The sequence below is a fragment of the Desmodus rotundus genome, chromosome 4, assembly GCF_022682495.2.
Source record: "Desmodus rotundus isolate HL8 chromosome 4, HLdesRot8A.1, whole genome shotgun sequence".
In the NCBI taxonomy this organism is placed as follows: Eukaryota; Metazoa; Chordata; class Mammalia; order Chiroptera; family Phyllostomidae; genus Desmodus; species Desmodus rotundus.
This window is the reverse complement of record NC_071390.1, coordinates 25,103,687-25,129,826: the sequence shown is the minus strand read 5'-3', so window position 1 is coordinate 25,129,826 and position 26,140 is coordinate 25,103,687. Positions and strand designations below refer to the sequence as shown.

General features: G+C 38.6%; 1 protein-coding gene across 23 annotated transcripts in view; it reads left to right on the top strand.

Moving 5' to 3' along the window:
• The first annotated feature begins 7,910 nt into the window (after positions 1-7,910).
• LCOR (ligand dependent nuclear receptor corepressor) overlaps positions 7,911-26,140 on the top strand; it is a 124,991-nt gene continuing 106,761 nt past the window's right edge. For 4 of the 23 annotated variants that reach the window (XM_053922243.1, XM_053922242.1, XM_053922249.2 and 1 more), the window contains exons 1-2: positions 7,911-8,437; positions 9,435-9,508. Coding sequence is in view for 6 of the 23 variants with exons in the window: in XM_053922236.1 (XP_053778211.1) it covers positions 8,341-8,437 (97 nt within the window). In the remaining 17 variants the exon portion in view is untranslated. Of the gene's footprint in view, positions 8,438-8,697; positions 8,795-8,851; positions 9,151-9,434; positions 9,509-9,807; positions 9,872-26,140 lie in introns of those variants that run through there. The other 19 variants (XM_053922240.1, XM_053922239.1, XM_053922231.1 and 16 more) reach the window with 14 other exon arrangements.

Genomic DNA, 26,140 nt, shown 5'->3' with positions numbered 1-26,140 from the left:
CTGAGGACAGAAGCTTTCAGAGAGATGTACAGGGTCATTTTCAAGAAGACTTCTAAGGGGGACTTCTTTAATGTTAAGGTGGCATCAACTGTAAGCAACATGTGGAGATTATCTTTCCTTCTTTTTTCACTGAATGTGAGAAAAAGATTGAGATGTCATTCATCACTTTAGTGTGTGATTCTCCCTCCCCTGAATATGAGATGTCACCTGGTCCATGTATAGATGAACCATTCTTTGTTTTTAGGTTGTAATGTATCTGCAGTATTTCAAGTACCCCACTGTGTGTGCCTTGGAATTTGTTACTTCTGCATTTCAATTGATTTGGGAAGAACTGCTTTTGGATCAATAAGACAATGCTTGAGAAGAAATTATAGACCTGTGCTGCTGGCAAAATAATGAGTTGTAAGCACATGTAATTATATAAGACATTCTGAATAACATAGCTTCAGTGACAAATACCAGTGCTTGAACTTTTGAAAAGGCATTTACCTTGATCTGTGAGGTACTACATAAAAAAGAAAAACCAAATTACTTGATCTCTTGAGTTCACATTCTTCCATCTACCCGTGGTGTGAATGTAAGGTAGGAAACATGGAACAGACTGAAAGTGAGCAGAGGCGGGCGGGGAGGAGGATAATGGTGGAAAGAAGGGGAAGGGACTAGACAAAGACCATGTATGAACGACCCATGGACATGGACAAAGTGTGGGAAGTGGCTGTGGGAGTGGGGGTGGGATGGGTGGAGGAGAGCAAAGGGGGAAAAATTGGGACAACTGTAAAAGAATAACAATTAAATGATCTAATAGACATTAATTTTTATCAAAAAAATAAATTCTATGTGCTTTATTTTCCCCATGTCTAAAATGAGATTAAAAGTAGTACCTATCTTAATAGAATTGTTTTAAGTATTGAATAAAATAAGGAAGGTAAATTGCTTAGCTCAGTACTCAGCTTTAAGTCCTCATTCAATAAATTGTAACTCCTATCATTATCCCACAAATCCGTGTCACTCTGATTTTTTCCTAAACTGATAGGTACTTAAGATGTCTGTATTTTTTTTACAATAATAGTTTCTTTATTATCTACAAGGAACATAAGCTTTACCCACAATGATGAAACTCTTTATGATAGTCTAGTATCATAACATATTTAAGACTCCTCGAGGCCGCTATTGGAAGACCAGTGCAGAAGGAATGAGAAGATGTGAATTCTGTGCCCAGCTCTATCTGTTCTGCTTCCGTCCTTGAAGCTGATCTAAATCTGCAGTTACTCTGCACTTGCACCTTCAGACCCTTGGAAAGGACTTGGCCTTAGAGTCTTACGTATCGCTTCTGATCATGATTAGTGACACTGGTTCTCACTGACCACAGCCGGTCATCCAGTTGTTTGTGTAGCTGGCACCTGTTAGGCTCTGAATAACCAATCTTTTAAGATGAAATGAAAACAAGTTAGACTGGTAGCTCAGTCATCTTTGTTAGATGGGAAAATTATCAAGTATAAACTTCGAAATGCCCATTTTGCTAAAGCTCATCAAGGATATGTAAGTACTTTCTGTGATTTTACCAAACTTTTTTAAACTTATTTAAACTTCTCCTGAGGACTTCCTTTGATTTTAAATACTTTCATTTTCCCCTAACTCAGATGCATTTTTTGCCTTTTCGGGCTTCAAAATGGAAACACATTTTCCATGGAAACAACCTTCATTTGCTACCTAGTTTATAAATAACTCCTTTCTAGTGATTTTTCCCCCTTACAATCACCTAACAAAGATAACAGTGAACTGTTTGTTTGTTTTTCCCTAAAAAACATATGAACAAAATACCATGTGTTCAGGTAAATACAGATCAGCACAGAATATGATACAAAGGGCTTAGAGAAAAATACTTTTAAGAAATCAAAAACAATGCTGAAGATCTTTAAATTTTATCCCTACATATTCTTGAAACTGCTAGTATTTTAATTAGTCAATTCCATGGCGATTTGGGGATTTATTTATTTATTTATTTATTTATTTATTTATGCATGCTTTGGGGAAAATATCTCAAAAACTTAAAATTCTACTTAATAACAGTGGCATACACACATGACTCATGCCCACATCTGGTGGCCAGGGCGGAGCAGTATTACCTGGCAGAGCAGACTCTCTTGTACCTCCCCACTCATGGGACTTCAGACCTTACTGTTTTGGTATAGAGCTGACCAAGACTCCATTGGTGGTACCAGCATCTCTATAACCAAGGGCTTTCTCTGACTCTTAGAGCCTGATCTGCTTATAAACAGAGTGGGCTGAGGTCTGGAAAGTTTTTTTTATTTTTTTTCCCCCCCCAAAGTCTGGGAAATGAATTCTTTCCCTGGACTCAACCAGTGACTGAGAGGACCCAGTTCCCTCTTTCAGGTGGATTAATCTGAGGCACTGTGTTCTAGATTTCCCCAGAGAGTCACTCCAGTTGCCCACAGTAGTAATTTGCTTACTAATGCACCCTTAATTATCTTCCTTCTTTTCTGGCTCACTTCCCCACTCTCTACTGGTATTTCTTGGAATCATCTCCCTAAGAGACTGCTCCAACTTAAATTCTTGTTTCAGATTCTAAGACCCTGGATCGGGGGATGTACACAGACCTGTACGGCCAGTCTGCTGTCAGGGTAGCTGCCACCATTCACAATCTCACTTAGGTTTCCTTCTTCTGAACAGCCTTTGCCAATTGGGGGATTCATCTCATAGTTTGAGTTTCTGTTTCTCTGATTGCTGGTGAAACTGAGCATTTCTTCATATGCTTGTGGGCCATATGGTTTTCTCACCCTTTGATTTCCTGATTATGCTTTTTTCCATTTTTAAATTGGATTACCCATAGTTTTCTTGATTTGAAATATATCCCTATATAGTTGAGATATTAATTCCTTGTTGGTTTTAGATGTTGCAAATATCTTTTCCCAGTCTGTCAAATATCTGTTAAAAGATACAAAATGAGCCTAAAATGTTTAGTTGTACCAGAAAGTAGGGAAACGCTTATAGAATGATGGGAACATGCCAATAGGACAAACAAGTCAGCCTGAAGGGACCCCCACTGGCCAAATCTCAGATGACTTGAACGTGAAAATAAATAACCACAGCAATACAACCCATTGAATGAATTAGAAGTCCATGAGTTCATACTGAGATAAACAGGTGAAGAAATAAATAAAAGGGGAGAAGGGAAAACTGGTCCTTACATTAGAATGTTAACTATTAAGTGCAGAAGAAAGTGATAGAGTAAGAAAAAACACTATTTGACCACTGTTGTTATGATGAGTGGCTGGGAAGGAGTCATTCATGGATGTTAAGGCTGGTGGGTAAAGGGAGGGACAGGATACTAGCATAATCTCAGAACATCTCCCTACAAGATAATCATCAAGTACAAGGGAAACATCGGTGAGGTGATTTTATGGTGGAGAAAACCACTTGACCAAATAAGCAAAGTTTTCATCACCATGGTGTGAAAAGCTGAGACCATGAGACCCCAGTGAGATGCACTGAGAAGAGCCCAGCTTCACTTTTGTGGTTTTCCTGTCACAATGCATGGCCTGAGTCTAGTTATGAGGAACACTGGATGGACCCAGGTAGGATCATCCTACAGAATAAAAGGTCTGTTCTTTTAAAAACTGTCAATGCCACAAAAAACAAGAAAGGAGTGAGGAATTGTCCCAGACTCAAGGAGACTAATACTTGACAATTAAATTCAATGTAAATTCCTGTGTAAGCTTTTGGACCAGAAAAGGAAAAGATACGGTTGGGACAGGTAGTGAAATTTTAATGGGGGTCTGTTTTGTATCACTGTTGGTTCCCCGACTTGGAGGGCTATATCATGGTTATGAAGGAGAATACCTTTGTTCTGTGAACACACACAGTGAATACGTAGCGATACTAGGGAATTGAGTCTGTAGCCTTCTAACACATTGTTCATAAAGGACTCAACAAGAAAAACAACCATACATAAATACATACAGAGAGAGAGTGAAAGCAGACGTGGTAAAATTTTAACAACTGGGGAATGAATGTAAGGGATATGGGAATTCTTACAACTTTTCTGTAATTTGAAATTATTTCAAAATAGATACAATACATATTCATATTCATATTTTTAAAAAGCATGAAAAAGTATGTTCACACAAAACCTTATACACAAATATCAATAGCATTATTTATAATAGCCAAAGAGTGAAAACAATAAAAATATCAATCAACTGGGATAAACACAATTTTATACATCCATACGATGAGGTATTATCCAGCAATTAAAAAGCAAGCATTGACACATGCTACAGTATAGATCAAACAAAGCCACCAGTCACGAAAAACCACAAATTGTACAATTTCACTTACATAAAATGTCCAGAATGAGGAAATTCCTGCAGACAGAAAGCAGATCAGTTGTCTCCAGGGGTTGAAGAGATGGGGAATGACTACCGATGGATGTGGAGTTTCTCTCTGGCTGATAAAAATGTTCTCTAAGTGATTGTGGGAAGAGTTACACACCTCTGTGAATACACTAGAAACCACCAGAGTGTACACTTTAATGGGTGAATTTCATAGTATCTGAAATATCTCATTAAACTTTAAAATAAAAATAAACTTCACACACAACCTAAAGTAAAGCTATAAAGGTTTCTAAGCCAGTGGCGCACAAGGAGATAGACAGTGAGAAAGAAAAACTCTGAAGTCTCTCACTGCGCAAGAAGAGCCGCTACATGAGTAGTTCCACTAAGTGACAAGGCTTCCTTTCTGTTTGCCTAGGTCTTGTCCCTAACTCTAGGTCCCATTTCCCCTTAGAAGTATAGGTGGCAAACTAGGGTGAAGGTTAAAGATCTGGGTCTGCCTCCAAATTGGCTGTGTTTGAATGCAAATCTACTACAACCCATGTGACCTTGGGCAAATTACTTAACCTCTCCATGAGCTGTTATACAATGGGGATAATTGAGAGAGTTGTGAGGAATAAATTACATAATTCATGAAAAGTGCTCTGAAAAGTATCTGTCACTTATTGGTATTCATTAGAAGTTGGTTATATATTTTAAAGACTTAGAGAGAGGGGGAGGGAGAGAGAAAGAAAGGGAGAGAAACATTGATGTGAGAGAGAAATATCGAAAGGTTGCCTCTTGAGAGAGAAACATTGATTGGTTGCCTCTTGCATGCCTCAACAGGGGACAGAACCCACAAACCAGGTATGTGCCCTAACTAGGAATCAAACCGGTGACCCTTTGCTTTGTGGGATGATGCCCAACCAAGCCACCCTGGTCAGGGCTGGTTATGTTTTTTAAAAAGTCTTATATCCGCAGGCTTTTTCTTCCTTACAATGCCCCAATCCACTTCATTCTCCCATTTATCTGGGGTCATTTCCCTATTAGATGCTACCTCCAACTAATCAGACACAAGGAGAATGCAATACTGACCAATCCTATGGTTCACAGATAGAGTCTACCCCCATCTCCAATGGTCCTTTTCTGTGCTCCATTTCTCCCTATCACCTCCCACTATGAAGACAGTAGCACATGACTCAGACAATGTTTTCATAGGCCGAATTCATTGCTGTCATCCCTTCATGCAATCACGGATTGACTCCAGCCTGCATAAGCATCTTGGCTTCCTGCAGACTGGCCAAGCAGAAGAGAGGCTAGGAAGGCCTAATACTGATACTGAAGGACTGATACTCATCTCATACTAGTGATGTGCCAGCCCCTGTACATGATTGTTCATTTCATCTTCTATTTATGAGCCCTGGTGCCTAGGACACTGCCTGAAGGCACATAACCTCTCTGAGTTTTGAATCTCCAGTCTGGAAAATGTAAAATGTAGGTAAAAATAACACCTACTCTGGCATCGTTATTCAGATGGAATGAAATAAAGTTGCAATGCTGAATATATGAGGTATAGTAGATATTCAGTAGCTGATAATTATCACTATTGACCCCTAATCTTTTCTTCCAAATAGACCTTTGTAAGAGGTCAACTATATGTTTGTTCCCAACTTAAAATAAGTAAAGCAGTAATTGCAATTTAAAGTGGAGTAGTGGAAATGGCAATGAATTGGGAATTGGAAACGTGTCTCTGGCTTTTGTTGCTCTACCTCTATGAGCAGCTACCTAACCTTGGTCAAGTCACTTTGTCTGAGAAATTCCATACCTCAAATTAGAGAATCCATACCTTATATTAGAGTTGATCTCTGAAGTCTCTAAGATTCTCTTAAATCTCTGTGAGACTAAGAGATTGTGTTGAGGAAGTATTACCGTTGGTTTGATTATTTTTAAATAAAATATATGGGGTCATTGGAAAATACATTCATTATTAACTCATTTCAAAGTTAGGTGGTGTTCATTTATTTTAAACTTCGTGAAACACTTCCAAAAATCATAGAAACTTGGTTAAAATCTACAAAAGACTCAAGCCTACCACCTAGCGGTGAAGAGGGGAAGTTTCAGGTTGATGATAGATGTCCTGCTACATACACAGGTGCAGGATGTCTGTCCATAGCAATCTTTTATCTCATATTTGTCCTCTCCCCTCACCACTCAGGACAGTTTTATGTACACAGAAATTCAATTCTTCATGACTTAACAGCTTGTTCATTGACAGTACTCCTAAGCCAATGAAATATCATGGACTTTCGAGAATTGTGGAAAATCATTGATTTTTAAGATTTAGGGAGCAGAAGGTGCTTTTCTATTCACACATCTCAGACTACCCCTACCAAAGAGGCCCACTCAGTCAATCTCATTTTTGTTTTAGATTTTTTAAAAATATGTTTATTGGTTTTAGAGAAGAAGGGAGGGGGGAGGGAGGAGGAGGGAGGAAGAAAGAGAAAGAAACTTCGATTGGTTACCACCCTGCCACCCATACAGGGCCTGACCTGGGAGTGAACCTGCCACCTAGGTATGTGCCCTGAACGGGAATCAAACCCTCAGCCTTTTGCTGTAGGGGATGTTGCTCCAACCAACCGAGCCACACGGGCAAGCAATCAGTCCATCTCTTCGTGAACAGACACACCACTCCACAAGTGCGTGGTGCAGAGAACCATGACCACTACCTTGGAAAGGACATTAATCAGTACACCAAAGGGATCCCTGATGCCAAATTCTTACGTAATGAGTTTGTTTTTACCTACTACAGTAATTAAAATTAAGTCTTCAAATTTAAATTTACATATGTCAAAACAGGAATGCGCTGTCCTTAATCTTAAACCCCAAAGGTGGGGAAGAGGCCAGCATCCCAGGGTACTGAGCCTATTTGGTAAAGACGGATTTATTTTCCCTTGTTTTTCTTTTGGTTTTGTATGCTACCCACCCGCCCCGCCCCCTTTTCTCCTTTCCCCTTTTGTTCGTTCTTCTCTCCTTTCACTTTCAAGTAATAGTCAAGTAATTAAGATCAGCACGTTTGAATGGAACAGGTAGTCTGTATGCAGGGTGATTGAGTTATTCTAGGTTTCCACCCGATAACCCCCTTCGAAAATATTTCTCTTCCAGTCTTTTCTGACATACGGAATTAAACCATTTCCAGTACTCGGCTTTAAGTATTGTTAGTTAAGCCTTCGTTGAAATGTCTTTCTCACCTTAGCACAATTTTCTTAAACCCCGTTCCACACAACACAGAAGGGGTTCTGAATGTGTTAACTTGAGAATTTCACCTATGATCAGTCTTGCTAGCAGAAACCTCGTTTTTTGTTTATGTAAATTACGACTTGGTTACAACTTTAACTGGATTTACGAATTTGTCTAAGCCTTCTAATGTCTTAATAAAATCTATCTGTTCACTTTTTAAAACTTTAGGGCTCCGTGCCTCCACGGGTATCGGGCTTAATTCTGCTTATAAAACAGACTCCTGGGAGGAGCAGTTTCGACGGAGTTCAGAGGACCAGTTTCCACGGAACTTGCAACAGTTGGTGCCCAGCGATAGGCAGGTTGGAAGTGATAAATGGGACTGGTTTAAGAAACAAAAAGCCTCGGTAAGGGAAAGGAAGGGGCAGCCGTGGCCTTGGGGGACAGGGCGGCGGCGGCAGCGCGGAGTCGGAGGGGCTGAGCTCCGGCCGTGGGAAGGCACCTTCCTGGGCGGCCAGAGGAGGCGGCAGACACGGCGAAGGATTGAGGGGACCGCAGTCTGGCCGGCTGCGCGGCGCTGTGAGAAGGGAGAGTGCGCACCCCGGTCGCCCCCTGGGCCAAGACTGGGCCACCGGGAGGTGAGACCGACCCTGCCCCCGCGTCGCCCCCGGCGGGAGGTGCGACGCCCAGGCCGCGGGTGCGTGCGCGGCCCCGGGCGACGCGTCTGGGCGTGCGCGGGGCCGCGGCGGAGGCAGGGCCGGGAGGGCGGCAGAAGATGGCGAGGGTGTGTAGGCGGCAGCAATGCTCCGCTGAGAGACGCGGCTTTCGGCAAGAACTGGACTCGTGGCGCCACAAGCTCATTCACTGTGTAGGTGAGATCCTCTCCCGGCCGCCTCAGGCCTTTGGGCCAGCCCGCCGCCGGTCGCCCCGGACGTGGGGAGGGAGCCGGGGCAGAGGCAATTGCTCCTCCGGCCCGCCCGCCCTCTTTGGCTCGGGCGTCCCCCCCTCCCCCACCCCCCGGAGTGCGGGCGCGCGCGACCTCCGGGCGGGCTCTCCTGGGCTCCGGCCTGAGCGCGCGCACCGGCCCCTCCCCTCCGCGCACCCTTCCCGGGGCGGGCTCTCGGGCGGAGAGCCTGTCTCCCCAACCTTTCCGCCTCCTCTGCTTCGGCTGCCGGGCGCCGCCGCCGGTTTACTGTGGAGACTCGCCCCGCAGCTCTGCCACTTGACGGGTGGGCGCTGCCGTGGGCCCCGCAGAGCCCAGCGCGGGTCCGGGCGTGCTGGGCAGCCGCTCGGTCCCATCCTCCGCGCTCTCGGGCGCCTTCCCCATTCCGCGCCGCCCCTCCCCCACGCGCGGCATCGGCGCGCGTCCCCGGGCCCACGTGCACGCGCGGCGGGCTGGCGGGCGCTCGGGCGCGTGCGAGGCGTGAGGTGGAGATGGGGGCGGAGGGAGCCGGAGCTGTCACAGGCCCGGGGTCCGCCTGACCGAGCCAAGTGGGGTGTCATGGCCGCGGGGGGCAGCGGCTGCACTTCCTCAGCGGGGCGGCGGTGGTGGCGGCCGGGGAGTTAATCCTCGACGCTCGGGTCGGTGTGTGTATTTGTGTTTGGTTGTGTGCGCGGCGGGGAGGAAGGGGGGTGGGACCGGGTCCGACCGAGAAGACTAGTCGCTCTTGTCGCCTCCCGGGGGATTTGCCGGAGCCGCCGCCTCGCCGAGAGCCTCGTTCTCCTCCCGCCTCCCAGACCTTGGGCCGCCCCGGGGTGGCTTTTCCCCCCGCGGGCAGGAGGCAGTGTGGACCGGGGCGCCCCGGGAGGGGCCGGGCGGCCGAGCTGCGCCTCTCACACTGTGTGTTTTGTCTGTTTTTCTCTCCCAAGGTCCCGTTTCCCTCTGTGCGGCGGCCGGCGGGACCATAAGGGCTTAACTCATATATTTAACCCCCCTCCAAAAAGTAAGTGGCCCGTGTGGTGTCTCCGCTCCGCCCGCCGCTCCCTAGCCCCAGTGCATCCTTGTGTCTGACTCTCCTGTCCTTCAGTATTGTTATTTCCCCGTCTTTGCTTCGGTGCTGCTCATGTGTGGGGAAATGCTCTCTCGTCGTCCTTCGTCCCCCACGCCCAGTCCTCGGGGAGGCCCAGAATTCCAGCCCCGACCCCACCCGTGGGGAGTACTCTTAGGAACCAGGTCTTCCCCGACAGAATCCAGGAGATTCTATCCGTTCGCTTGGGCCCCTCGTCCCCTCCTTCCCGACAGGGTTTCGTTGGAAGAATTATGCAAATCCTGCTTTCTGGTGTCCATTCAGCGGCAATTTCATGCGGTGAGAAGTTCTCTTTGTTGTGCGAGGGGGAGAACAGACACTGATTTAATAGACATATCTGTTGGGGGGAAGGGTGAGGGGGTGTTGGAGAGGCTCAGTTTGGAAGAATTACAGCACTTGGTTCGCTCAGTGTCTTTGTGTTTGAGCTTTCTGGCTTGACAGGAGGGTATGCCCTTTACAATGTCCCACAAGGGATGTTTTCTATAATGGGTTATAAAGCAAAACTGAAACTTTAAACAAGTCAAAAATAGGGTAATCTTTACTTAGAGGATATGAGTCTTTCCATCTCTGCAGTTCCATTATGAAAACGTATGTGGATTTTGTTGAAGATTCAGACGGTATAACATGAAAATTAATATATCAGCAACAATGCTCTGAGGTATCTGATATCACTTTGGTTGTCCAAAGGTTAAAAGTACATTTCAAAACATAGGCTTGTGTAAATACTAAAGGCATGAATCAGGTTTTTGTTATAATTTGTCTGGTGGGTATATTTTAAAATTTCCCTCCTGCCAATCCAAGCCCAGCTCTGCCCCAGGAATCAGCCTTTGGTTTGTCAGTTATCATTTACTCTGCTCTGTCTCCGCTTGTTTTATTCTTTCAGACCTATCACACACTTGCTGAAATGTTACATCTGCCTAAGCGCTTTTCGAATTATGTACTATTTGTAATCATCATATAAGAGAGCTTATAAAAGGCATTTAGAAGGTTTTGAGAAGGAATGAAATTAATGAGTTTGCAGGATTGTAAATTAATACAAAATTCTAAAATTATTTGGAAGAATTCTTAGTTTTTGTATTTGCTTCACTTTTTAGTGATTGGGTTCTTTTAGTAGGGCTTTTTTGTTTTTAAATGATTTTGAAGTTAATGACCATAATCCTGTACATTTCTTAAGTTACTGTTGCTTTTACTTTTGATGGTTGTAATGAGTTGTTTATCTTATTTTAATTCTGTTTGCTTTGAATCCTAGCCTTCTGCCTCAGGCCCCCTTTTTATCAGTAGTTACTAGTGTTAGTGGTTAGTTTACTGCTACTTGACAAGGGTTTTTTAAAAAATGACTAATAAATTCTTCTGTAAATACCTGAATTCAATATCAAACTTTAGGTTATTTTTGAAGGAGGATATTAATCTGGTGATCAGTTTTTTTAAAGCATACTTTTAACTTCAAATTTCTATTTTCAAGGTAGTAAAGTTCAGGAGATGTTAAGAGTCCAGAGTGCAGAGCAGTATTTTAATCTGAACAGTGTTATATAGTTGATAGTCTCCCAACTAAAATCATTTGGGTCTCATATATTCTCTTTACTATACAGGGTGTGGCAGAAGAGGTTTACACTTGTATGTGAAAGCATTTATTCTTACTATTTGTTTATTATTTTCATGTGAAAGCATTTATTCTTCTTATTTTCCATATGAACAACTATAAACCTATTTTTGCCCCACCCTGTATGTAATTTAAGAGGAAAGTTACAAGAAAATCAACTGTATTGGTAACTTTCTGTGTTTAAAAGGGCTGGCAATGATCCTTACAGTCCAAAAGACAACTACGCATATTGTTTGTCACTAACAGCTGATGTAATAATTTCTCTTTTATTTTAACGGGATTTGTTTTGAACAGTTAACCTTCTATTTGATTCTGTTGACTGATTATGTTAACACTTTGGGGTCATTTGGTTTCTATATTTATCTTACAGCAGTTATAGGATTAAAAATGAATTCTTGTTTCTGAAGTGGATTTCTCCCTTCTATTTTTTTTAAGGGGGAGGGGGACAGGGTACGACTGTGGAGGTAGAAGTGTTGGTGTTTCCCAGGTTTTATTTGAGTTGGAGTTAGGAGCAGGTTCAGACAGTGATTACAGTCAAGATGCATATTTGGTCTACAGGTGATTATTGAGGCATCCGCTGGAACAAGGATGATCAGTTCAGATTGAGGCGCTCTATGCTGTCTGGTGTGATGTAACCTATTGCTTGGTTGCTCCTCATTCTTGCTGTATTCTCAACAAGCTCTTCCCAATTAGGGAAAAGTGATTTCAGCTTAGCTCTAGCTTGGCTGAAGGATAGCAGGATGAATCTCTTTGACTTATACAGAATTATTATTTCAAACTGGCCTAATTCCCTCCAATGTGCTTGTAGCTGGAGCAATTCTAGGAAGCATCTGAATAATGTGCCCCCCCCCCCCTTTTAGTCTTATGGGACTACACAGGATGACCTGAATTTTTTTTACAAAGTGAGAATTAAGTGTTCAGTGTCCATGGGGATTTGCCATTTCTGAGTACTTGCCTAATCACTTGTTTAGTAGTGCTATTTTTAGGAAGGAAAGGCAGTTAGGTAAGTACTTCAGTTAAATATTTATTAAGCATCTGCTTTTTACCAGGTACTGTGGGCAAGCAGAGATATTGGGGAAGTTGTCTTAACCTTCAGGAACTTTTTAGTCCATAGAGAAAATATAGTGTATTTAGTTATAGCACAGGGCAAAATGTGCCTTACCATGGTGCAGGCAAATGCTAGGGGTTTTTAGAAATGAAAGAAATGCCTTCTGATAATGAAGGAAGGCTTCAAGAAGAATGTGGCACATTTTTGCTTCATTTTGATGAATATGGAAAAGGTATTCCTGTCACGAAAAACAAACAAGCAGAAGTGGAAAAGGACAAGAATATCTATTTAAACTATAATCCATGATTCATGTAGGGGACGTATATAAGTAATATGTTTGTAAAAGTAGGTTGTAGGATTTTCTAATGCAGGTTAAAAAATGGAGTGTCTTTGGTTAGGCAACTTGCAGTTTGCAGTACATCTTGCTCCTTAGCTCAGGGAAGGAATGTTTCCTTTATTTAAGGATTCTATTGTGGAACTCTATAGCAGTGACACGGGTTGTTTTTTAAAAACACTTTTACAGGGACAATATTGTCATCCACAACAGTGTCTCTTCTAAGTAAGCTCATTTGGAGGCCGTACATTATTCCATTGTACAAAACCTATTTTTGGGATTTCCTAAAATCAGTTACATATTAATTCTTTGAGTATCATTAGTATTGACAAATTTTCATCCTTAGAGGTTGCATTTGGTATTTAGAAACATTTGAAAAGTATTTTCTGTGGCAAATAAAGGTATATATAAAATAATGAGATTGGCTTTCTTTCCTGGTTTGCCAGCTGGTCCTAAAAGCCCAGTAAATGAGGCTTGATTTGTTTTGCTGTCTCTCTGAACTTCTCTGTTGACTCTTATTTTATTTATATCTGCTTATCTGCTGTATGGAGTCTGGATATTGGGTAGATATGAATTTTTTTTGTAGTTTCAAGTTAAAAACTTACCACCACTACTCTCCAAATTATCTCGTACTCTATTTGCAAATATTTTTAAACTACTCCTACACTTGCCCATTGTTTTGGGGATAATTCAATTGTGAACTATTAGCTCATTTTATTTACTATCTGTTGTATGTGAGAAGTATCCAAGTACAGTGATCCATACCCTGAATATTTTTTTAAAACTACATATTATTTACAAACCATAAATTTCACCCTTTTAAAGTATACAGTGCAGTGGTTTTAAATTTATTCACAAGGTTGTGCAAACCTCACTCTCTAATTCCAGAACACTTTCATTACCCCCCAAAGCAACCCATACCCATTAATAGTCATTTCCCATTCCTCTTAGGACCCTTAATCTTTCTGTTTCTATGGATTTGCCTATTTTGAACATTTCATATAAATATAATCATACAGTATGTGGCCTTTTGGGTCTGGTTTCTTAGCTTGTTTTCAGGATCCATCCATGTTGTAGCATGTATCAGCACTTCATTGCTTTTAGTGGCTAAATAATATTGCATTGTATGAACTTACTGCATTTTGTTTATCCAGTGATCAGTTGACAGACATTTGAGTTATCTCTATTTTTTGCCTGTCACAAATAATACTACTGTGAACATTAGCAGCATTGTTTATGTGGACATTGGCTTTCACTTCTCTTGGGTATGTGCCTAGGAGTGCAATTGCTGGGTTATATAATAACTGTATTTTAACTTTTTGAGGAACTGCCAAACTTTTCCAAATGGCTGCAGTAATTTACATTCCAACCAGCAATGTGATTCAGTTTCCCCACACTCTTACTAATACTTGTTAATTGTCTGTCTTTTTGGTTATAGCTATCCAAGTAGGTAGGTATGATATCTCATTGTAATTTTGGTTTGCATATAATGACAGGTGACATTGATCATCTTTTCATAGGCTTGCTGACCGTTTGTATATCTTGAGAGAAATGTCTGTTCAGATCCCTAGCCCATTTTTAAATTGATTTAGTTGTCTTTTTATTGTTGAGTCTAAGGGTTTATTTATTTATTTATTTATTTATTTTCTTGATATTAGACCCACATCAGTACATACATGATTTGCATATGTTTTTTCTCATCATGCCCTCAATTTGAGCATAATTACAGATCAGAAGATAAACTGCAATATACAGTCAGCCTTCACTTGTCAGTAAGTTTTTCGACTTTAAGTGAAATGATATACATTGACACCATTTTTACCATAGGCTAATTGATATAAACAAAGAGTTAAGTTCCTGTGGCATCTCATCAACATCCTAATGAAATGATGCTGAAGGAAACATTATTCAAGGGCCTGCTGTATCTTGTGAAGGGAATCATGGATATGGTAGTGAAGTGATTGGAATGAACTAGAATTACTCAGGAAAAGCTTTCTTAAACACCCTTTCCTGTGAATAAAATTGCTAGTTACTTGATGGAGTTTATAACAACTTTGCTATCCAAATCTTCTAAATTCCTGCTTTTCCATAGTGACAGTTCACATATCAAGTTCATAGCATGGTAAACCACATTATTGCAATCTGTTCTAGGACTGAATTTTGGATAGGAAATAAAGGTTTGGGTAAGGAAGGGTACCTTTATGCTATAAAGATGTTTTGTCTCAATCTATTCTCTTTTTAAGTTTGAATAGGAGGCAACTGTATACAGTAGCAGTATTTTTAAAATTTAAGAGTACATTTTTGTTTGCAGTTAATAAAACCCAGGTACCTGACAGATTATAATAATTGTGTGATATTTTAATGTTTGAAACATTTACTTCTGGGGTAAAAATAGAACACAACTGAACTCTTCCAGAAGCAAACTTAATTTAACTTGCTCCAGTTGCTGTATGAAATTACATAGTATTAATTTTCTCTCTCTGTTAAAGATTATTTACATCGAGACTTAGTTTTTGGTTTATAAGATGTGAACATCAATATTTTTTCCCTGGGAATTTTTGGGAAAACTTGTATGAAGAACATTTTCATTCTCATCGGTAGTACTCAATAGTCTGTGACTGTTAACATAGTCTCACAATTAACTTATTTTTCACGAAGTCTGAATCAGTTTATTTTATCATGGTCAGTATTAATAAATGATTACTGTGTACATTTCTCTTATTAGTTGACTCTTTAGAGGTTTTCAGAGGGTGAAGATATGTTCTCCATCTCCTAAGTTCACAAAATAATGAGGAAGAAAAACATTTAAAAAGGATCTCCAGGGTGTATCTTGCTTGGTAAAAGAAAATTCCACATGTGAAAATATGAATTTACCGCAAAGAAATATATTCCATTTTACAACAGAATTCACATCTGATTTAATATAAATACATGCTCTACTAATACATTTAGAACTACTGGTTTATACAAACTTAAAAAATAAGTGTAGCCCTGACTGATGTGGCTGAGTTTTTGGGCGTCATCCTGCAAGGCAAGAGGTTGCTGGTTCAATTCCTGGTCAGGGCACATGCCTGGGATGTGAATTCAGTCCCCAGCTGGGGCACGGGACACAAGTGAGAGGCAACCAATAGATGGGTCTCTTTCAGATTGATGCTTCTCTTCCTCTCTCTCTCCTTTCTCCTCTCTCTAAAAATAAATAAATGAAAATCTTTTAAAAATAAGTGTAGAATATGTAGATGAAGGAATTGTTGACTCTGTTAAGACATGCCTATATTCTGTTTGATACTCTCTTGTTTTTCACTTTTTATTTTTAACTGTCCCTGATCCGTGGGTATTTGTCAGCCTTTACCTGAATACGTTCCTTCCTCCCAATCAATGTAGGTATGTTTAGCATGTTATTTGTAGGTATTTTTCTCTATACCTACCTACTGGATAGTCTCATGTTCTCATTTACCTTTCTCTCCATCTTTTAGATTCATGATCTGTCAGAGGTAGAAGTGATGCTAGAACTTGTTTTCTTGTCCAACCATATTAATTAAAGGGAAAGAAGTTTTTAAAAATCTTTCATTTAGGAAAACTTCAAACAAACACAGAAATACAGTAGTATAGTGAACACCCAGCTCTATCAACTAATGGCCATTGTTTCATTCCCATTGGATTATTTTGTAGCAAATCTCAGACATAATATTTAGTATTGAATTTTTTTTTTACAATCTTTTGTATAGTACTTTCTTTTTAAAGGTTTTATTTACTTATTTTTAGAGAAGGGAAGGGAAGGACAGAGGGAGAGAAACATCAATGTGCCTCTTGTGTACCCCCTACTGGGGACCTGGCCTGCAACCCAGGCAGGTGCCCTGACTGGGAATAGAACTGGTGACACTTTGGTTTGTAGGCTGGCCCTCAGTCCACTGAGCCATGCCAGCCAAAGCTGTAATACTTCCTACATCCCATCTTCATCAAGTGGTCATAAATTTAAAGAAATGAGATATCTAAATATGACAAGACATGTTTTTGTTTTGTTTTACTAATGTTTATTAAAAGCTACCAAATATTCAGCATTTACTATGTGCCAGAAAAGAGCCCTCTGATGTTAATATCTGTTTTACAGGTGGAGAAACAGATTTGGAAAGATTCATTAATGGTCACTCAGCTAAAGAGTGGTACACCTGGGATTGAAATTCTAAATAAAACCTTTGCCCTTTAATCTTAAACATTAAAGCAACACCCCTCTTTTACACTTTACTGTTTGGTTTTACCAAATTGCCCCTTCCTTCTTTGTTTCCAACTATTGATTTCTTACTTGATTTATGTTACATTAAAGAATTCTGGTTTCTCTACCTATAATCTTAACCATTAATGGTACCATAATTACCCTTTAAATTTCCTTACCCAGAATGCCTTGCCCCCATTTCTTCATTGTTACAGCCCTGTTTTGTCTTTCCTTTTTCTTTTTGATTTTTTAAGTTTTGTTTGTGGTATTCAGAGGTAAATGGGTTTCTGAGCTGAATGTTTCCACTGGCTTAGTTTTCCTTCATATGTTGCTAGACTGGCCTTTCTTCACCATTGGCTGAGATTTGAGCATAGGATTATAAGAGGAAACACAGCTAAGGATATCCAAGTGATTCGCCTTAAGCCTGGTGAGCCTTCCATGCAGACCAGCCTAGTTCACAGGGGACTTTGAAGTTGGTAACAAAAGCTTTATAGTAACAGTGTGTGGGTGCCTGGCCTTTTCTTCTATTCATATCCTTCCCAGAGACGTCAAGTAGGGGTGAAAAGACAACCAGCCTAAAGCAGATTGAGGTCAGGATTCAGGATTCAGGATTCCTGGATTTTAGCCAAGTGCCTTCTCAATTCTGACCTTCTTACTGTGACTTAGATTTGGTGCAGTTGGCAATGAATACTTTAAAATATAGGATGGAAAAGAAGTTGCTGAGTAGTGTATAATTGCTGAGAAGGAGAAGGAGCAATTTGGCAAATTTTGAAAATGATACACTGTTTTTGTAATTTCAAACATCACTGATCTTAGACAAAGTGCTTCATTAGTAGATACAGAAAGGAGTTGTGACAAAGGTAATAAGAACTTCCCATCAAAATAAAATGAAAAACTCCTTACTTAAGAATAAAAAGAAAGAGAAACTTAAATGTTTGTGCCTATGTCCCTATATTGAAATGTGGCTTTTTAATTGAATGATTAATGATATAAATACTTATGATTATATTAGGTTATGTGAATTTTCATTGAGCTAGTAAGAAAGCTGATGAAGTTTAACTTCTGTAAGTGGGCATTGATTAGCTTATCTGATCACAATAAAATGAAGCTTTAATTATGAAAGGGCATTAAGAAGTCTATAAATCTTTGGGAATAGTTCTTGAAAAAACTTTTAATCTGGTAATTTTTTGGTGAGTGTTAAATATAACTAATACATCTTTAAAAATGGTTTAGTTACTATATCATCGATGTTCAGTGGTCATTGTACTCGAATTTTACTTATTGTTTACCTATTGGAAACCTCATAATTATCTTCAATAATATTTGTATGATACTATGTTAGATCTGTATCTAGATCTAGCTTCTGTACTGGAAAGAAAATACATCAAGATAGAAATAATGAGATAGCCCTGGCTGGTGTGGCTCAGTGTATTGAGCGCCAGCCTGTGAAACGACAGATCGCTGGTTCTATTCCCAGTTAGGACACATGCCTGGGTTCCAGGCTAGGTCCACAGTTGGGGGCACACGAGAGGCAACCCGATCAATGTACCTCTTACACGCAGATGTTTCTCTCCCTCTCTTTCTCCTTCCCTTCCCCTCTCTCTAAAAATAAATAATGTCTTTAAAAAATAATAATACAGATTAATTTCTAACAGTTTTTGGAGAGTACTGGGATTTTGGTGTATTGACTTTTTTTAAAAAGCATATTTTTATTTTTTCCATTACTGTTTAGTCCCCTTATGCCCCTCTCCCCCGTGTATTAACTTTTTAAAAGAAAAATGTGTATGGTAAAAGTGATAAAGCTATTTTCCATGTGGGACTTGTACAACCAAGGTTTATTTGTGTGTATATATACTATATATATATTTCCACTTGGCATATTTATTAAAATAGATTTTGTCATGTTAAAACAAATATACGTAGAATCAGAAATTCACTTATATCTCCTGAAAACGGTTTTAAGACTCGTAGCTTATGGTTACCAATGTACAATCTTGTCAAAAAATAACATTTCTGTTGGCCCCTTTCTCCTTAGGCAGAGAACTTCCATTTAATTTTATATAACATGTCCAAAATCAAAGATTTTATTGGGGAAAAACAAGGGTAAAGATAGAGAAGATAAAGTAGAATTTTCCACATTAGTGAGAAGATTTTAGGTAGATATTATCAGGAGCTGCAAATTTTTGTGGGACTTAATTTTTCTAGAAAAAGAGTAGGCCACGTAGGTGACAGTCCAACCTGAGTGAGTTTTTTTGGTCAAGGCTGTTAAACTATTAAGAAAACTGAATTATTCCCAGATTTTGATCTTTTATAAGCAAGAGAATGTAAATTGATGGGGAAGAGTATTATAGTTACATTGATAATAAATAAACTTGGCATTGTAGATAAGGACAAGGGACCAGAGATGTTGATCACTTAGACAATTTTTTTGCCTTTTGTTTTTTTTTTCTTGAAGACTTACACTTTATTTTGGAAAAAATGGAAAGTTCTCGTTAAATGATTGATAAATGTTTATGTATTATCTCTCGGACAGTAAGTGATAGAAATTGTTTCTTAAAACTATATAAAGATGTTTAGGTAAAAATATTTTTAGTAATCACTGTACCTAGGTCATGCAGTCCATATTTTGTCAGATATTCTTTATCAAATAGTCCAGATGAAATCAGTTATTTTGGGGAGTATGAATATATTAATAATACCCAGTTACAAGTAGAAAAGAAGGTAAAGAATAAAGACCATATTAAGAAATAGGAAGGATCTGTTGTCAAATTATGCTGCTGCTAATGTCTCATTCCTGTGACTTAAGAACAGAAGTATAAGCAGTGATAGTAATGATATTGTTGCTATTATATTTGAATGTGTTATGAAATAAGCAGCACCCTTTAAAAGTTGATGCTGAAAAGATGCTTGCTGTCAGATGGCAGAATATACAGGATCTTCAGATAGTTGGTCCACTAATGCAGCCTAGGATTCTGCCAAGAATGTTCTTTCAGGAATGAGTAACTTGCTTTTAATACATAGTGCAGCTTTTCATTTATCATCCTTCCCTACTCTATGTATTTCATCGCTTATTTTTTCTTTTTTTATGCACTTAAAAATATGTTTGAAAATACATCAAATTAAGAAATAAGCTGAATTAATTTTTTAATTCATATTTTAAAAATTTAATATGAACTTTTTAAATTCACTTAAAATACATATGTATTTTAGTCTGGGGAAACAGATGCCTTTAGAAGCTCATGGAGATAAGAATGACTGAGTCCATAAAACTTTGTTTTGGTCTCTTTTGGCTTTTGTCTGTGAGTTTTAAGACAACTTGAGATGCAGTCTTTCTTGAAGTTAAGCATTGGTTCTTCTATTTGCATTTTTTTTTTAAACACCAAGTTACATGAAGAGCGTTTGATGAACTTCTAGAGAAAACACATAATGTACAAAAATAATTTTAGACCTGAATTTGCGTGCTTTTCAAATATTAACCTGACTAGTGGACCCTTTAAAGATTGTATTTTTTTTTTTAAGTTATACTCATGGCTGTGATTTACTACAGTGAAAGGGTGCAAAGCAAAATAAGCAGAGGAAAAAGGCACATGGGTAAAGTCCAAAGGAAACCAAGCACAAGCTTCCAAGAGTACTCTCCCAATAGAGTCACCAAGTCACACTGAATTTCTCCCCAGAAATGTTGTGATAACACATGTAAAATGTTCTCTACCAGGGAAACTCATTAGAGACCCAGTTTCCAAGATTTATATTTGGGGAAAGATTGTATCTTGATAGAATGGAAGAAGTTGCTGAAGGTACTCTGCATTCAGAAGTTTAATTCATCTTCATCAGTACTCCAACAGTTTAACCACATTCTGAGGCCCATTTTGGAAACATTTGCATATAATAACCGTAAAACGTTCCTTTGATTTAGGCAGACCTGGGTACAAATTTTATCTTAACATTGTACCAGCTATGGAGTTTATTTAGAGAGAGCTAATTTTAGTTTATTCTTATGTAATAGTGTTAATAGTAAATATTGTGTAGGTGAGTTGTAAGAATTGACTGAAAGGTGAAGAACTTGATCTTTGCTTAATAAATAATAGATCACATAAAAAATGTCGAAGCTGATTCATAAAATTTGTTCTTTGTATATCCTCCTAAAATAATAACATTTTCTCAGTATTTTTGTAATATAGAACAATGATTGTTTTCTCTGGAATTTAAATTGTACTGTGTTTGGTCTATTTAAAACATATTTACAAGTTCTCTGTATAATGGTTTAGGTGATGACAACTTACATATTGTTAACATTGTATTAGGACATTCTGTAGGATAAAGTGGCAAAAAATGATTTTTTTTTAGAGGGGGGGAAGGGAAGGAGAAAGAAAGGGCGAGAAACATTGATGTGAGAGAGACCATGAATTGGTTGCCTCTCATATGTACCTCAACTGGGGACTGAAGTCTCAACCCAGGCATGTGCCCTGACAGGAAATCAGCCCGATGACCTTTCACTTTGTAGGACGATGTCCAACCAACTGAGCCACGGGTCAGGGCTTTGCTTATTTGTTTGTTTTGCCAACCAAGAAATACTACATGTTTTTTTTCTTAGGTAAAAAGTGTTAGGGTTTTTCCTTAGGTAGAAAAAACACTTCTGTCTTAGGCAGAGAGTGGAGTGGGAAAACTCATGGGGCAGGAGCACTAGGTTCTGGTATAAGTGTGACTATGGCTGTATGGTTTGAGCAAGTACATTACTTAATCTCTCTGCATTTTGGTTTTCTTATCTGTAAAATAAGGTCTTAGAGAGCCTTCTAAGTATAATTTGAGAAATTTTTCACTGTTGAAAAGTTCTATTTTTAATTTTTTGAGGAACCTTCACACTGTCTTCCGTAGTGGCTGTACTAATTGACATTCCCACCAACACTGCACTGGGTTCCCTTTTCTCCACACCCTTGCCAACAACTATGTCTTGTCTTTTTGGTAATAGCCATTCTAACAGGTATGAGGTGACAATTCATTGTGGTTTTGATTTGTGTTTCCCTGATGATTAATGATGTAGAGCATGTTTTCATATACCTGTTGGCAATATGTATGTCCTTTTTGTGGGGGGGGGAAAGTGTTCAGATATGTGCCCATTTTTAAAATCAGACTGTTTGCTTTTTGCTATTGAGTTGTGTGACTTCTTTATATATTATATTTTGGGTGTTAACCTCTCATCAGATACAGCATTTGGAAGTATTTTCTACTGTTTGTACATTGCCTTTTCATTTTGTTGATGATATCCTTTGCTGTGCAGAAGCTTTTTATGTAGTTCCATTTATTTTTTGCTTTTGTTGCTTTTGCTTTTGGTGTTAAGTTAAAAAAATCATGGCCAAGACCTTTATCAAAGGACTTACCGTCTATGTTTTCTTCTAGGAGTTTTATAATTTCAGGTGTTGTGTTTTAAGTTTTAATTTATTTTGAGATAATTTTTGTGTATAGTTTAAGGCAGTGGTTCAGTTTCATTCTTTTGCATGTGGATGTCCAATTTTCCTAACAACATTTATTGAAGACACTGTCCTTTCCAGATTTTATATTCTTGGCTTCTTTGTCACAAATTAATTAGCCATATATGTGTTGTAAGTTTATTTCTTTTTTCATTTTTATTTATTGATTTTAGAAAGAGGAAGGGAAAGAGAGAGACAGAGACAAACATTGATATGTTTTTCCATTTATTTACACATTCATTGGTTGATTCTTGTATGTGCTCTGGCTGGAATTGAACCAGCAGCCTTGGTGTATTGGGAGGATGCTCTAATCAACTGAGCTACCTAGCCAGTGCCTCCTTAAGTTTATTTCTGTTCTTTCTGTTCCATTGACCTATGTATCTGTTTTCATGCCAATACCATACTGTTTTAATTACGAAAGCTTTGTAGTCTGGTTTGAAATCAGGAAGTATAATGACCCCAGTTTTATTCTTCTTTCACAAGATTGCTTTAGTTATTCAGGGTCTTTTATCATTCCATAAAATATTGAGGATTGTTTATTTTTTGTGAAAAATGCTTATTGGACTTTTGATAGGGATTGCATTGAATTCTTATATTGCTTTGGGTAGTTATAGACATTTTAACAATATCAATTCTCCCAGTCCATGAGCAAAGAATATCTTTCTGTTTATTTGTGTCTTTATTTTTTTTTTTCATTAATGTCTTACAGTCTTCAATATATGGGTCTTTCACCTCCTTGGTTAATTTTTGGGTGTTCTTTTTTTTTTAATCCTCACATGAGGACATATTTTTCATTACTTACAGAGAGAGAGGAAGGGAGGCAGAAAAAGAAACAGAAACAGAAACATTGATTGGTTGCCTTCTCATATGAGCCCCAACCTGGTATCTAACAGTGATCTTTTGATCTGTGGGATGACGCTAAAACCAACAACCCTACTGCCCAGGGCTTTTATTCTTTTTGATGCAGTTGTAAATGGAATTGTTTCTTCAGACTCAGAAATAGTTTGTTATTAGTGTGTGGGAATGCAGCAGATTTTTTGTATATTGGTTTTGTATCCTGCAACTTTACTGAGTTCGTTTATCCTAACAATTTTTTGGTGGATTCTTTAGGTTTTCCTGTGTAGTATGTTATCTGCAAACAGTGACAGTTTTACCTCTTTCCCATTTGGATGCTTTTTTCCCCCCATTGCTCTGGGTAGGACCAATAATACCGTTGTGTGCCACAAAATGATGTTTCAGTCAATGAAGGACCAGCGTATATGACGGCAGTCTTATGATATTAAAATCGAGCTGAAAAATTTCTGTTGCCTGGTGATGTCCTAGCTGTTATAATGTTGTAGTGAAATGCATTATGTGTTTGTGGTGATGCTGGTATAAACAAACTTCACCACCAGCTGTATAAAAGTACAGCATATACAGTTATGTACAGTATATAATACCTAACAAACAACTGTTACAGTTTATGTATTTACTATGCTGTACTTTCTATTATTATTTTAGAGTGTACTCTTTCTATTTATAAAAAGAAGTTTGCTGTAAAACAGTGTGCTGTGTTAACCTGGCAACATCCTCATACATCTTCATGCATCTTGTGTTTATCTCATTCTTGACTGCATCATTTTCTCTTGTGTTTGATTAATTGCCTGTTCTTCTGTATAGGAACATGTTGTACAGGCTTTTAGCCAAGAAACAATAGCTATACCATATTGCCTAGATGGTAATAGTCTGTCCCTTACCCACTTTAATAAGAGTTTTTATCATAAATGGATGTTGAATATTGTCGAATGCTTTTTCTGCATCTGTTGAGATGATCATGATTGTTATCCTTCGTTTTGTTATTGTGGTATATCACATTGACTGATTTGCTAATTGTGAACCATCTTCACATCCCAGCAGTAAACCCCTCTTGTGAATCGAACTGGCAACCATTTGGTTTGCAGCCTGCGCTCAATCCACTGAGTTACACCAGCCAGGGTTCCTTATGATTTTTTTAATTACATTTTCTTTTCTGTAGTTTAACTTTATTGCAAGAATACAACACATAACACATAGTACAAAGTATGTATTAATTGACTATATTACTAGCAAGGCTGTGGCCAACAGTAGTCTATCAATAGTTCAGTTTTGGGGGAATGAAAAGTTGTATGTTGATTTTCAACTTCATGGGTGGTCAGCTCCACAAACCCTGTGTTGTTATGGGTCATCTGTATTTTGTTGAGGGTTTTGAATTTGTTCATAAGGGATATTGGCCTGTAATTTTCTTTTCTTGTGGCATCTTCATCTGGTTTCGGTACCAGGGTAATGCTAGCCTTTTGAAATGAATTTGGAAGAATTCCTTTCTCTTGTATTTTTTGGTAGAGTTTGAGAACGATTGGTATTCTTTGAATGTTTCGTAGAATTTAACCAAAGGGAAGCCATCTGGTAGTCCTCGGCTCTTGTTTATTGACAATTTTTTGATTACGGAATCATTCTCCTTCCTAGTGATTGGTCTGTTCCGATTGTTTATCTTATCATGATCCAGTCCTGGTAGGTTGTATGTTTCTAGGAATTTATCAATTTCCTTGAGGTTGTCCAGTTTGTTGGCATTCAGTATTTGTGATTATATTTATTTGAGTCCTCTCTTTTTTTCTAAGTGGACCTAGATAAGGGATTTCAGTTTTCTTTCTTTTTTTCAAAGAACCAGCTCTTCATTTCATTGATCTTTTCTATTGACTTTTTAGTCAGTATTTCATTAATTTTTGTTCTGTGTTGTATCCTTCCTTCTAATTCAGGGCTTTGTTCTTTTTCTAGTTCCTTGGGGTGTATAGTTAGGTTGTTTGACACTTTTTTTGTTATTGAGGTATAGGCATTTATCACTGAATTTTCTTTTTAGAACTGCTTTTGCTGTATCCCATAAATTTTGGTATGTTACATTTCCATTTTCATTTGTCTTAAGGTATTTCTTTTTATTCTTTAATTCATTAGTTGTTCAGTAGCATCATGTTTAATCTCCACATATTTGCATGCTTTCCAGTTTTTTATTTATTTTTAAAATTATATTTTGATTATGCTACTACAATTGTCCCAGTTTCCCCCTTTTGCCCCCTCTAGTTTTCTTTTTTTTTTTTTAGGAGTTTATTTATTTATTTTTTAGAGACGGGATGGGAGGGAGGAGGAGGGAGAGAAACATCAGTGCGTGGTTGCCTCTTGTGTGCCCCCTGCTGGCCTGCAACCCAGGCGTGTGCCATAGACTGGGAGTCAAACTGGCAACCCTTTGTTTCACAGACCGGCCCTCAGCCACTGAGCCACATCAGCCAGGGCCCCTCTAGTTTTCTTGTAATTAATCTCTAGTTTCATATCATTGTGGTCAGAAAAGATGCTTGATACTATTTCATTCCTCTTAAATTTATTAAGAGTTGTTTTGTGGCCTAAGATATGACCTACCTTGGAAAATATTTTATGTTAACTTAAGAAGAATGTATATTCTATTGTTTTTGTATGGTATGTTCTGTAAATACCCATTAAATCAATTTGGTCTAATGGGTCATTTAAGGCCAGTGTTGCCTTACTGATTTTCTGTCTGGATGATCTACCCATTGATATATGTGGGATATTAGTTTTGTACTACTGTTATGTTGCTGTCTGTTTTTCCTTTTAGGTCTGTTAATAATTTACTTTATATATTTAGGTGCTCCTATGTTCGGTGTATAAATACTTACAAATGTTATACTTTCTTGTTGGATTGATCTTTTTATCGATATGTAATATCCTTTGTCTTTTATTATAGTCTTTGTTTTGAAGTCTGTTTTATTAGATAATAGTTACTCTAGCTCTCTTTTGGTTTTCATTTGCATGGAACATTATTTTCCATTGTTTTATTTTCAGTCTCTGTGTGTATCCTTACATCTAAAA